At 38.2% G+C, this 13,741-nt stretch overlaps 1 protein-coding gene across 1 annotated transcript in view; it reads right to left on the bottom strand.

The window, feature by feature from the left end:
* Positions 1-13,741, bottom strand: part of NNT (nicotinamide nucleotide transhydrogenase) — a 43,112-nt gene that overhangs the window by 10,293 nt on the left and 19,078 nt on the right. The window contains exons 10-17 of the mRNA XM_010001155.1: positions 13,067-13,228; positions 12,343-12,453; positions 11,435-11,580; positions 10,257-10,452; positions 9,432-9,665; positions 7,597-7,757; positions 6,678-6,857; positions 1,217-1,376 (exon numbers count right to left, since the gene is read on the bottom strand). Coding sequence (XP_009999457.1) covers positions 1,217-1,376; positions 6,678-6,857; positions 7,597-7,757; positions 9,432-9,665; positions 10,257-10,452; positions 11,435-11,580; positions 12,343-12,453; positions 13,067-13,228 — 1,350 coding nt within the window. The remainder of the gene's footprint in view (positions 1-1,216; positions 1,377-6,677; positions 6,858-7,596; positions 7,758-9,431; positions 9,666-10,256; positions 10,453-11,434; positions 11,581-12,342; positions 12,454-13,066; positions 13,229-13,741) is intronic.

Genomic DNA, 13,741 nt, shown 5'->3' on the forward strand with positions numbered 1-13,741 from the left:
GTACGTGTGTATATCTGATCCTCATATACTCCCAGGGGAGTTTCAGCATGACTTTATCATTTTTGTCCTCTGATGAGTAACAGTATAGTTGTTTGACCAGTCAAACTACAAGTAACTTATTTCAGCTTCACAAAAACAAGTGTTCCTTTTTTCTAACACAAAATGATGTTTCAGACAGGGACACTGAAAAAATAATGACAAGACTACTATCAGGTTACTTCACCACCATATCCTTAACTAAATTTTGAATTTGCATAATGCAAATCCAGCAGTTGAATATTATTTTTAGTAGCAAATATTTTTTTGCAGTCTTTTTGTACTAATTAATTCATCAGAATAATGATGCCCAGGAAGAAAATACAATGTATAAATTAATGGTGTCCTCAAGGTTTGACCACAAGAGCAAGAGGCAAAATCCCTGAAGACATTTGCAACCTGTGTTGGAAACCAAGGTAACTTGCCAAATTAGAACTCTATCTTACTGATGTTTTAATTTAAGCTGAATAAAATGAAAGACATAAAATGAAAGCATTCTTCTCAGTCCAATGGCAAAACAAACTTAACACAGTAATTGTGCCATTCAGTTGAAGGAAAACAAGTCTTGAGCTATTCCCTATTTGACCTGTCCTAAGAGGGAGAGCACTACTGAACCATATGAGCCTAAAGCCAACATAATAGCTTCAGACAGCTTGTGGTTTTGCTTGCCAGGACTTTCTCTACTTTAATTCCAGTGTTTACAATATACAATGTTTCTGCAGTTTTTTTAATAAAACAATGCTAAATTGAGCTAGTAGATAAGCACAAACAACATCCTCTCTTTCAGTAACTTAAAAGACAGGTATTTTCTTACTGGTATCACTGGTGCTGTAGTAATTCTTGAAAACTCACCCTGCAACAGCTGTACGCAAAATTAAATGTAATTTACAAAAGACAGCCTTTGTCTTGAATAATTTAAAATCTAAATAAATAGGACAAAGTTTGAAGAGACACACACAAGAAAAAATAAAGTGACATACACCTGTTTACACAACGGCATGAGTAACCCGGGAATAAAAATAGATCCCACAGACCTAGTCAACACTTAACGTGCTGCTGCTATGTTGCGGTTGCAAGACAAGCTACAGATTTTGTTTTGATGTGGGTTTTTTTTTTGCTTGGGTTTATTTTAGTAATACATCCTCCAAGCATCTTGCTGTATGAGTCGAGAGTGTCTTACCTGGAGTAATGATAATATTACTGGCTTCCTTTATCATTTCAACTGCATTGTCCACATTTATTTCTGTGTGGGTTCCAGTAATTTCCATGGGCTTCCCACCGGCTGTTGATGTGGTGCCATAGCCCCCAAGAATCACATTTGCAAGGGAACGGTTCATAGCCTGAAAGGCAAGAGGGTTTTTATTAGCTAAAAATTAAATCCAAAAATAAAGATGTCCAAAAAGAAAACTTCTGAAAATATTAAACTCTTCCTGATAGTAAGTTTTATCTGCTGGTTTTGTGTGCTTACTACTCAAAATTTCTTTAAAAAGGTTATTTAAAATAAAGACCCAGATTAACTCAACAATACCCAAACATCAGCTTTTAACACATGACATCACACATGTAATGACAGAGTATCAACATTACCCAAGACAAAGAACAAGACAACACAAATAGCAAACACTGGTCTCCTTTTGTTCTTAAGAGGGAACAAAATAAAACAATGCACATTTGAGGACAGAAATTTTTTTTTTAACATTTATATACCCACACACACAGTTTCTGCAAAGTATTTTCCCAAGTTCTTAAACAATTCAACATGTAAGCACAGAGCAGCTATGTGACAGCATGAAAACCAGGTAGCTCTTCCAGTTTGTACAGAAGCAAAGCTCCTACAGCATCAAGACAGGAAAGAACACAACAAAGCTAAGTAGCCACACAATACTAAGCAAATGCTAACTCAAAATAGATGGAAATGAACTGAAGGGGGCCATTAACTTACTGGCTGAGCACCAAAGGGGAATAAGAGATCTTAAACTAGGAGCTTTAAGAAGAGAACATCCTGAAAATTCAGCTCTGTAGATACATAGCCAAGAAAAGACGCTGGCTAAATGCCTTCACTGGCATGTCTTCTTGTGAGTGTGATCCCAAAGTAACGTCTGGCAGTATCTGGTATTAAGTATATAAGTAGGTGAAACCTGTAACTGCAGTAAACAAAACTGTAGAGCAGGAAAGGAACAGAATAAATTGCTTCTTTTATTAAACATGTGTGTCATACATTTGCTGTGCTTGCTCAAAAACCACAGCAAAATTTAAGAATGCATCTGGAGAGGCACACATACAAGCGAGAGGAAGCACTCACAAAAAAGTCTGACTCCCAAGTGTCTATTTTCCACCAATATTTCAAATCATGAAACTCCACAGATTCGCTATAGCCTGAGGAGGTAAGTCATACTGTGAAGCTCATTATCTAACAAATACGATGAAGATATTGGAAGAACATTTGTTTACCCTGATAAATCATCACTGTTTCAGATACTGGAAGAAAGCCACACAAATGCAGTGAAACAAGCATCTTTCTACTGTCTGCAGTGAGCACTAGTTCATATTCTCTAAGAAGACTCTGCCTTTGATGTGTATCACAATCTTAAACTCTCAGATAGGAAAACAGACTACTGAGTGTATTACAGCAGTTGTGTAAAGTAAGACATCCTAAGCAGAATGCCCTCCTCAGATGTTGCACACACTAAGCTGACAACAAGTAAAGCACTTTCTACACATATTGAAACCAAAAAACACCACTAAGGCCAGGCCAAAAGAAAAAATGTTCAAATATTATTTGAAATCCGAGGATCCACACAAAGCAAACATGAGATTGAAGCACCCTTGCCTTCCTCCACACCAGAGGGCAAGGAAAGAACAGGGAAGAGAATCCAAAAAGGGAGTGCTACAGAAGGCTTCAAAATGAGCCAAGACCTCATCAACCCACAATTAACCAATACAGCTAAGACCTGCTCAGCACAGGGACAGCATGGAAACTCTGCTATATCCTCCTTCACTTTCTTTACCACTATAGACCACAAACGTGAATAAAGCAAAGGTTTTGCCATTCACAGACAGTCCAACCACCAGCAAAAAGCCCTCTCTGTAGTGCATACACAGGTGATACTGGCCAGTAGCTTACAGCCCACAGAAAACCAGACTCTTGATCCCTAAGAACTCCAAGTCCTTCCAGGTAAGATACTGCTAGTACAGGTAATGGGCCAGCATGCCATTTTTAAGATTAACACACTTTGTTCTTTCTCTTGCTCTGTTTCATCACACTAAGCAATGGCTCTTCTTCATTCTGAAGCATTCTCCCTACCCCCAAGCATACCTATGATGATCCTACAGTTGCAATCATCAACATCAACATCATCAACTCTGGAAAAAAAAAAAAAAGGGACATGCTAATATCATAAAATGTTCTGAAAAACATATTACTTTAGCATTTCAGAAAACACAATGCACAGGATGAGTGAACAGTATAGGCCTTTGATTTTTTGTTTTAATGTTAAATTATTTGACCTAAACTCACCCTAATAAGATACACAAAAGAGGAATGGGTGGAAAATCAAGCAGATAGGACTGTAAAATCTAAGTGGTTATCTGAATACATGTTGGCCAATTTTATCAACTCAAGCTTTAAGAGATTATCTGGTTAGCCTTTGGATAATTAAGCTACAGCTGTATCAGAAAAAGCAATTGTACAAAAATGTTGTACAAAAAAAAATAGGTTTCAAGCATTCATGTGATTCCACAAACACCTTAAAATCTATACTAGATAAGCTTCAATAAATACACAGCTTTGAGTGGAAGTCATACTGCAGGGAGGGGCAGGGGTCTCAGAATGAGGGGAATACTGTTGCTTCATTAGCACAGATTGCTACGGGCTAAAGCAGTCTATTGAAACTTGAGCATTTTTTCTTCTGAAATGCAGCTTCAAGACAATGATACTGAATCCCTCAATTATAAAAATGCTTTTATTAGTAATCATTTCCATTAAAGGAAGTAAAGCAGAACAGAAAAATGCTGAGAACTTCTGCTCATTGTGCAGAAATTATACAGAATAAGTGTACTTTTACTGGCTGGTCAACTTTAATTGTCAAGACTTACATAAAGCAGCTAAAGATTTCTAGACTACTATTTCAGAAAACTAAACTTCCTGAAATTTCAGAAATACATACAGGAAAGCCACTTCGTCACTGCGATTACATAACTATTTTGCTAACGACTTGCCATTTACCTAGATTCCTCCAAAATAGTCTCTCAAAACTCTTGAGATACTCACAAGATACCCTGAGATACTTGCAAGTATCTCAAAACTTTGAGAGAGCTGAGAGGAGTTTTTGATACTGTCTCGCATAACATCCTCTTAGGAAAACTCAAGAAATGTGGGATAGATGATTGGACTGTGAGGTGGATTGAAAACCAGCTCAACAACAGAGTTCAGAAGGCACAGAGTCAAACTGGAGGCCTGTGGCCAGTGGCATTCCCCAGGGATCAGTACTGGGTCCAGTTCTGTTGTGTGTCTTTATCAATTACCTGTACAAGGGGAGAGAGTGTATCCTCAGCAAGTTCACTGATGATATCAAAGTGGGAAGGGGTAGCTGACACTCCATAAGGCTTTGCTGCCATCCAACGAGAACTACACAGGCTAGAGAGCCAGGCAAAGGTGAACCTCATGAAGTTCAATAAAGGCAAGTGTAAAGGCATCTGGGGCCAAATAACACCAGGCAACAGTCCAGGTTAGGGGTCATCCTGCTGGAAAGTAGCTCCATGGAGAAAGACCTTAGAGTCCTAGTGGTCAGTAAGTTATCCATGGAACAGCAATATGCCCTTCTGGACAAGTGGGCCAATGGTATCCTGGGGTGCACTAAGAAAGTGTGCCCAGCAGGTCTAGGGAGGTTGCCCTCCCCCTCTAATCTGCCTTGGTGAGACCACATCTGGAACTCTGTAACCAGTTTTGGGCTCCCCAAATCAAGAGAGATGGGGATCTACTGGAGAGGGTGTAATGGAGAGTTCGAGAATGATTAAGGGACTTGAATATCTCTCCTATGAGTAAAGGCTGATAGAACTGGGGCTGTTTAATCTTAAAAGAAGGGTGAGAGGCGATCTTTTAATGACTGTAAGTATCTGAGGTGTGGGTGTCCAGACGAAGGGGCCAGTCTCCTTTCAGTGGTGCCCAGTAATAGGACAAGGCACAACGGATATAAGCTAGAACACAGAAATTCCACCTCAACATGAGGAGAAAATCTTTACTGTGAGGGTGACAGAGCACTGGAAGAGGCTACCCAGGGAGGCTGTGGAGTCTCCTTCCTTCTCTGGAGACATTAAAAACCCATCTGGATGTGCTCCTGTGTGGCCTGCCCTAGGTGATCCTGCTTTGGTAGCGGGAGTGGACTAGATGATCTCCAGAGGTCCCTTCCAATCCCTAACATTGTATGATTCTTTGAACTAGCAATAAAATAAATTTTGAAAGGAAGGGAACAGTAAAACTATTGAGTGACTATGCCCACTGGTAAATAAGTACCAAATAGATCGTATTTTCACCAAGACTTAGAAGAATTTTAGCTTCAAAGAACATACTTCTCATATCTGTGTTGCCCATAAGCATAGTCTTTCTAATGATAAACAAAACTGCTAAAAAATGTCCCATAAACCGACTGCTTTTTGATAAGGAGACACAAAATGTTGAAGAAAGATTCTTCAGAAGTCATACTTAGGGTTGTTCATTTGAACTCATGCCCATGAAGCTGCACAAAAGTTTTTTTAAAGCTTTCCTGAAGCTGTTCCTCAAATGAATGATACTCTACATTTCTAACATGGTAACAACACTATTTATCAACAGAGATTAAGTGAAACAGCCTAAGTTGACTATAGGAAAACATCAGGACAGTAGAACAGCAACACTTTTCACACAGGAACACAAGCACAAGTGAAACAGTATTACACAACAGAGAATCAGGAGGCTGGCAGCTGTTGCACTGTGAACAGGAAAGTTACTACCTTTCAACCTTTGAAAACAAGCAAGAGAGAGATACTGGAAAATAAGGGTCTTCTGTACAAACATTCCAGAGAAAAGAAGACCATTACGAACAATGATTTACACACAGAGTTGAAGCGCCAAGTTTGCTCTGACACAGACTTAATCACCAGCAACACATTAATGCAAGCTTGCTGCCACCCCATGGCGCTTTCAAGTAGTTGCTCTGAATAAAGTAGCAAACAGTAGAAGTATCTATACTTCAAAAAACAAACTTCAAATTACTTTAATTGAACCAAACCATTTTTTTAAAGGAACTCACTACTTAAAAGTATCTCCTGATGATATATTTTAAATTTAGCTTAAATTTAACAACACTGAAGAGTGACACGACTGAAAAAAACCCACAAAAAACCAGCAGAGCACAAGTAATCATACCTATTTGCACCAGATTCAATGCCCATATCAATGCAAGGGTTTCCCTCACATTTCTGAAGTATGAAGTGCATATCTCTCCAAATCAAAGAGAGATGACTAGACCAACAGTTTCTATCAAGAATTTTCTAGTCTGTAAAAATCTAGCAGTTTGGACTTCCAACTGCTTATCTTCCTAGCTAAAAAACAGAAACATTTTTCATTACCAGAAAAACAAGCACAATTTCTGATGACTTCTTACCACACACATGATGTAAGAAAGGATGGCACCAGAGGAGCCAATGAGTGCACCAACAATGGTCAGTAAGTTGTTGTTCAGTAGGAAGCCCTCAGCACATAAAGCCCATCCAGAATAACTGTTCAGGACAGTAATAACTACAGGCATGTCAGCACCTCCAATAGCTGCTGTTAAAGTGACACCCTGGAAAAGAAAATAAAATATTTCAGTATAAGCTAAGAGTAAGGAGAACATGCAAGGAAGACAGTCTGCCCGCAGCATTGAGAAATAAATATCAAACTACTTAATAACCTAATTCAAGTGTTTTCAATGTAGGAGAGACATCAAGCTGTAGTGTGACTTACCAGTTCTACCTTCTGAGAGGGGACACAAAGGCCCACCACTGTCCTCATCATGAGCTTAGTCACCTATTTTTACTCACAAAAGTATTGATCAGCTTCATGGAAGTGTTAATACCACTGAAGGTATTAACACTGAATAGTCTTCACAATATGCAGCTCACACAATTAGAATATTCAGGGTACATTTTGCAACAGCTGGTGAGAGTGAATGAGGGAAGCTTCAAATGGAGATAACATCATTATACTGCTGTGATAAAAGAGCACTGAGTCTACAGGCTAAGTACTTTAAGAATAAGCTTTCCAAAAAGTCTTTTAAAATACAAGTTTGTCATAAAAAAGGCTCCATTAAGTCATATATGCAAAAAGGATTTCTATATATACTTGCCTGTTCTCTAGTACAGTTCTGGTTTACAGCTAGATTTAGGAAAGTCAGTTGCTACTTGCTACTACAAGTTAGCTTACAGGCACTATAATGATTGTGACTCTGGATGGTAAAACAAAATCATAAAGCGGAAACTTGAGAAGCTGAAGAACAAACTGCTTTTAAAATTTGTTTCACTTCCTACAATTCTCCAACTTACCATAATGGCTGAGAGAGCTGACACAGAACCTAAGCAAGTAATTCCTGTAGTGTAACTAGGATCAATCATGTATGGAATCATTCCACCGAAACTTGCAGCCAGCAATCCTGCATTCAATGCATGTCGACCAGGCAGGAGCAGTGGTGCTGAATTCAGGATACCTGCCAAAAAATGCATATTCAGACACTGACACATACATGCAGAAGAGCCTATCTCTTGCCCCTGAGAAAACTAAATACCTCAGCAAAAGAAAACTGAAAAAAAGGGAGGAGTAGAAGATAAAACAAGTTAGTTGGAGTTTAGACCTTGTGCTGATTTAGTATTGCAACACATTCAAACTTAATCTAGATTCTCAAATATCCTGTTTAAACTCGTTTTACTTCCTAGTATTGCTGAAGTGCTTCAGAATAATTAGAAAAACTATTACCCTCTTGAAAAGCCTTTAAAAAAAACAACAAAAAGACATAAAAAAAAAAAAAATCACAAATGCGCTTTTAGCTCTGACCCCAAGTCTTTGCATGTTGTGTATGATGCCCTGTAGTAGGAAGCTTTTAGCTGGAACTTCTTCATATAAGCATCTCCATCTCTCAAAAGCTGTGTGCTTAGAAAAAAATATGACTATGCAGATTACTCTAAATATACAACACTTGTGCTTTCAAATACTTTAATTTCATCAGTACCCTCACTCACACAGACCTTCCACAACTTCTCATATTGGCAGCAACTAGGAGTGGAAGTGTGTGACCTACTACCTCTAGTTCAGTAGTATAGACAAGCTTTTTATTATGGTGCTGATAAGAAAATGCAAGGGCAGGGGGAAATAAACGGAAAAGGAGAGTGGGCTGAAACAGGCAGTGAAGTTCACCAGGGACATGTAAACAAATCACAGAAGGGGGGGAGCAGCAGATGAAGAAGTGAAAAAAATAACCCAGAAGAAATAAACTAAATACTAGTTAGCAGAAATACATCAGAAATACATACTACTGACACATCCTTCAAAAGATTATTAAAGACAGCTTTCCATCCATGTCATGCTTCCTCCTTCAATGGCTGGTCCCAAACACTGAAGAAAGTGAACAGATGTTTCCCAAAGGAACTATTACAAAGCTAGTAACAGGATTAGTAATAAGAAGCTGTTAGCCAGAACTTCTTCACACACGTATTACGTCAGTCTCTCAAAAGCTGCGCACTTATAACAAATACAATAAAGAAATCTTCAGGTGCATATCAACCAGGAATTAATGAGTACTTAACTTAGAAGGCATATTTACTAAAATAATATAAGGCATGGAGCATGGAGTTTGCACAGTAGGTAAACAGTGAACTGAATGGTTTGAAGTGAAGCAGTCTCAACTGATTCTACAAGCTACCTACCTACCCAACACAAGCCTGCAATGGTATGAACAAATCCCATAAATATTGGTGGTGCTCACTGAGTGTAGCAACACCAGGATTTCAATTAAAATGTCTGCTCAGAAATAAAAGCTGTGATAATAAAAATTCAATAAAATCAATTAGAGAAATAGTGTCAGTAGTGTCTTGAAAACACTGAAGAAACATATTTCTAGACAAGATGAATTGAGGAAAGCTCACATGATCTGGTAATTAATAGCAGTAGTATGTCCAAGCACTGGAGACAAACCTTTCATAATTAAAGCTGTACACAAATTAAACAGAATTAAAAAGAAAAAAGTATGCTTGCTATAATCAAAGATACAAACTTTTACCTGATCCAAAATACTAGGCTTCTTTGCAATTACATAGCAGTCTAAAGCCAGAGCTAAACCCTGGGGTGGGGGGTTAACAAATACTTGATTCTGAATGGAAGGTCTCACCTTGCAGTTTTCCATAAGCAACAAGAGAGCCACTGAAGGTCACTCCACCGATGTATGTGCCAAGGTATGCCACAATCTTGGTGAGGTTTGCGGCAGGATCAACAGCAAAGTGAGGATATTCAATGATGTATTCTGCTACACAGGTGAGCACAGCAGCCAACCCGACCAAGCTATGGAAAGCAGCCACGAGCTGGGGCAGATCTGTAATCTGGATGCGTTTAGCAATCGTCAAACCTGTTGAGAGTTGAAGGCAGAAGGGAAATTTTACAAGACACAATCAAGAGCAGCAGTTAGGAGTTGATGTATCATGGTTCAGTGTGCAATGAATACATGGATGCAAACACCTGTTCCAATGGAAATATTTGTTACACACTAAATGCTACAGCATTTAACTCAAAATTGCATATGTGCATTTTGTGCAAAAAGGATACGATGGAAATTAGACAGAAGACTAAAGCACATCATGTTCAGTAAAAATTGAGAAATTCAGCATTTTCTGAAAAGGGAAATCTGGCAGCATTCAGTCAGGAACTGAACAGAAACAATAAGTTGGACATGTTCATTTACCTCTGCATACCCTGTTTCACTAATGCAAGACGATGGGTTTCTGCTTGCCCTTAAAGTCTCCTCATTCTTTACCACATCATGACGCACTAATAAAAGCCCTAGAACTTTAAATTCTTTGTTCACACATTTGCAAAGTAACATACATAACCCACAAATGTTAGCCAATTTACCTGTGAGATATACAGCATTTTGCGTATATACAGCTTGCATAAATGCACACACAGAGCATACATTAAGTTTATAGTATCATACACATACCTATGGTACCACCAAGTGCCATTGCACCTGACATCTGCGCCAACAATTCAGGTGAGGGTTTAAGGCCTCCAAGAGTCGCTGCTAAACCTCCAGCAACACCAATCATACCCAAAGCATTTCCAAGACGAGCTGTTCCTTGGGTGGACAGACCAGCCAGGGCACCAACACAACATAAGCCTGAGCCCAGATACATAATCTTTAAAATAAGAGAAACATCAATATCAATACATGAAGTAGAGACAAAATGCATAATCATTATAAAATCTTCCTGATCATTCAACAAAGGCCTGATTTCTCCTGAATGTGCGTAAGTCACAGTTCTTAACTGAAGTCAGAACTCTTGACTGTGAGAAATTGTTGTACAGGATGTGATTTTGGCCAATTAAAACATGGTATCTTTTAAAACCTTTTTCCCCCTTGACCCTGGTTTATCTGCACCATGAATACTAAACTTTAGTGAAGTCCATCTTCCTTTCAATTCAGAACCAAGTCTTCCTTTAGTAGAAACCCAAAGCTAGAACTGCCCTGTATCACTCTAGGAATAGTTTCAGAATTTGCTTGTGGCACACTGGAATTCCTGTTTTCAAAACTATGAACAAACTTCACTGAACTAAGATGTACACATTTATAGGTAACTGAAAAAAAACCTCAAATATACTAAAAGCTGCTGGCATAAATGTTATGTTTAGGTTCACTTTTTTCCAAATACAGATGGCAACATACATTGATTTCTCTTACTATTGGAACAAATGCAAACTAAAATTTACTAAAAATGGCACTAGAGGTACGATCCCTGTACACACTGCTGTGTTGAAATTTCATTCCATCCAGATGTCATACCTACTTTAACCGTCACACCAAGTTTTCAGAAATATTTAAACCAAGGACTGGTTACTGTAGTCACTCTGATATTTAAGCTGTATTTTAGGAAAACCATCCAATAAATAACAAAGTACCTTCTGCTTTACAGGAAAAAATACACGAAAGCTCTGAAAATTTGCAGATTCAGCATTTGGGGTATGATTGCAAGCTTAATCAACTTCATATTGGCTTTGTGGGAATACGTAGCTGATTAAAAGACCACAGCTATTTGCTATTTACCCCTCAATGAAGTAAGCAGTGAAAATGTCTACCATGACGTTAACAGCAGGCTAAGTGTCACAAAATTATCTTCTTACCTGTTCAATGTTATAGCCACCACTGAGAGCAGCTGCATAGCCTCCTACAAATGCACCACCAGGTAGTAGGTACAAGTAGTTGTACTCAGGAGGATCTGTGGGACGTTTGAACATATCCAGCATTCTCTGTGTAACCAGAAAACCACCTGGAAAAGTAAAGGAACTACTTCACAAAACCAATATTTGAAACTAAGCACATGACAAGCTATGACAGAAATAGTTTTTTAAACTATACTACCATGCAAAGTTAACAACTGACACCAAAAAAGCCTCTGAAAAACCAGTAATCTGGGAAAGTACCAAAAAACAAAGGTATAACCAGGATGAGATCCCGGTTAGGTGTTTTTTAACCTTTGGAGGAAATTCACAAGAGGAGTTGGAAAGCCTGGAGGACTTGCTCTGGCTTCAAACTCTCTGCTGACAGTAGGATACAGCTTTGTTGATGACTGCTTCTTTTTCCCTACCTACTTTAGTAAAAAAGCTCCAGCATTTTTAAGTCACATTGCTAATTATCATTCATGAGAATGGGACTTCTGAAACTCAAGCAAACAGAATTTTGTTCTACGCAACTTGTACATCTTTCAAGTAGGAAAAGGAATACTAGCACAGAGAGAGTACCATGCTGGGATATACAGGGAAAGATATTTCATATAATCACCACCCAAAAGACTGCTAAAGAAAAATGTACATTTAAATGCTTCCCTAAAAAAGGTTATACCACAGAGTGTGCAAACTAGATACAGTAACTACTACGAAAATCGGGAGTCAAGTTCTTTACTGATGGATGCCCTCAGATCCTCTTCCCAGAATCGTATTTCTGGAATCCATACAATTAAAGAGCGAGAAGAAATAAAAGCATTACACAAGTGCTTTTAAGTTGTCCTCAGCAGAAAAACTAACATTCCTACCTGCAATATTAACTGAAGAGATAAAGGTTGAAAGCACTGCTAAACTTTGAGGAGTGTTTTCAGGGAGATAGTTTCCTCCCATCAGTACCAGCCCACCAACTGCAGTTAGTCCTATTTAAAAGAAAAAAAAAAGTGTTACTGAACCTTTAAAAGCTCTATTTCAAGTTTCCCTTCAGCTGTCAAGCAGATACCTGTCAACACAAACTCTGACTACTACTCTACACATCACTATGTAAACAAAGACAACTGTCATCTTTTTCAGCAATAAAAACATTTCAAAACACAACTGTGTATGAATAGGAGTGCCTCAATCACAGAGTTAGCCTCTGAGTATTTGTTCCATTAAAAAAATACTTGTTTTTAACAGTCAAAGTAGATCAGACTCATGATCTGTCACATATACATACACACAGAGATGTATAAAATCATACATATTCAGAGTTATGAAACTTATGGGTCACTTAGGAATTTTTTCTTTCCCCCCCACCAAAAGCCATCATAGTAGCAAAGACCACAGCAGTACAGCACTCCAGGAAAAACAAACTTGAAAGCAAACAGGTTAATAGTGATAAATTACTTTAAAATTTTTAAGAAATACAGCACCTCATTTGCCCTTCTGTTGAAAAAATATACCCTCAAGAAGTGCATGTTTTAGATGTCTGTTATTTCTGAAAGTAAACTCAGACATGCAAAGAAAATAAGCAGTCATGTGACAGTTACTTACCTGAGATAGCATTAGTCACTGACATGAGTGGAGAGTGAAGAGCAGGAGTCACACCCCACACTGTATGGTACCCCACTATTCCAGCAAGGCCAAATGTTGTCACCATTTGTGTGAAAGCAGCATTAGGAGCTGCAATGCCCAGTCCTAACATGCTGGCTAAACCTAGAACAAAAGCACAGCACAACTTTACTATGACATTTCAATCATTTCTTACACTTGAAGTCTGTAAAACAGGAAGCCCATTATTGAACTAAAAGCAAAATATACTTTTGTACATGGATTTGTTTCAAGATTAACTGATGGTCTCTGTCAACTGTGAGGCTCTTTCGGCCCTAGTGTTTCTTTACAATAGCAAATTAAACTATAAATATAATACACACATCTTTGTTATGGATGCAGACAAAGCACCAAAAACAGGTTTCTACACTGAATCCTGTCACTCTAGCAAAAATGGAGAAGAGTCACAATCATGCAGACATGCTTCTTGGAAGACTCAAAGCATGCATATGGAGAAGAGAGGTTAAAAGCAAGAATACTCAATTAATTACCTCATGTGAAGTTTTGATACAAAATACCAAATGACAAGAAGAACCAAACTTTATTTGTCAAGATCAATGTCCTATTCTCAGTACTTTGGTACTGTGGACATTTAAGTATTAAACAATATTAAAGTTT

The sequence above is a fragment of the Chaetura pelagica genome, unplaced genomic scaffold, assembly GCF_000747805.2.
Source record: "Chaetura pelagica isolate M959 unplaced genomic scaffold, ChaPel_1.0 scaffold546, whole genome shotgun sequence".
In the NCBI taxonomy this organism is placed as follows: Eukaryota; Metazoa; Chordata; class Aves; order Apodiformes; family Apodidae; genus Chaetura; species Chaetura pelagica.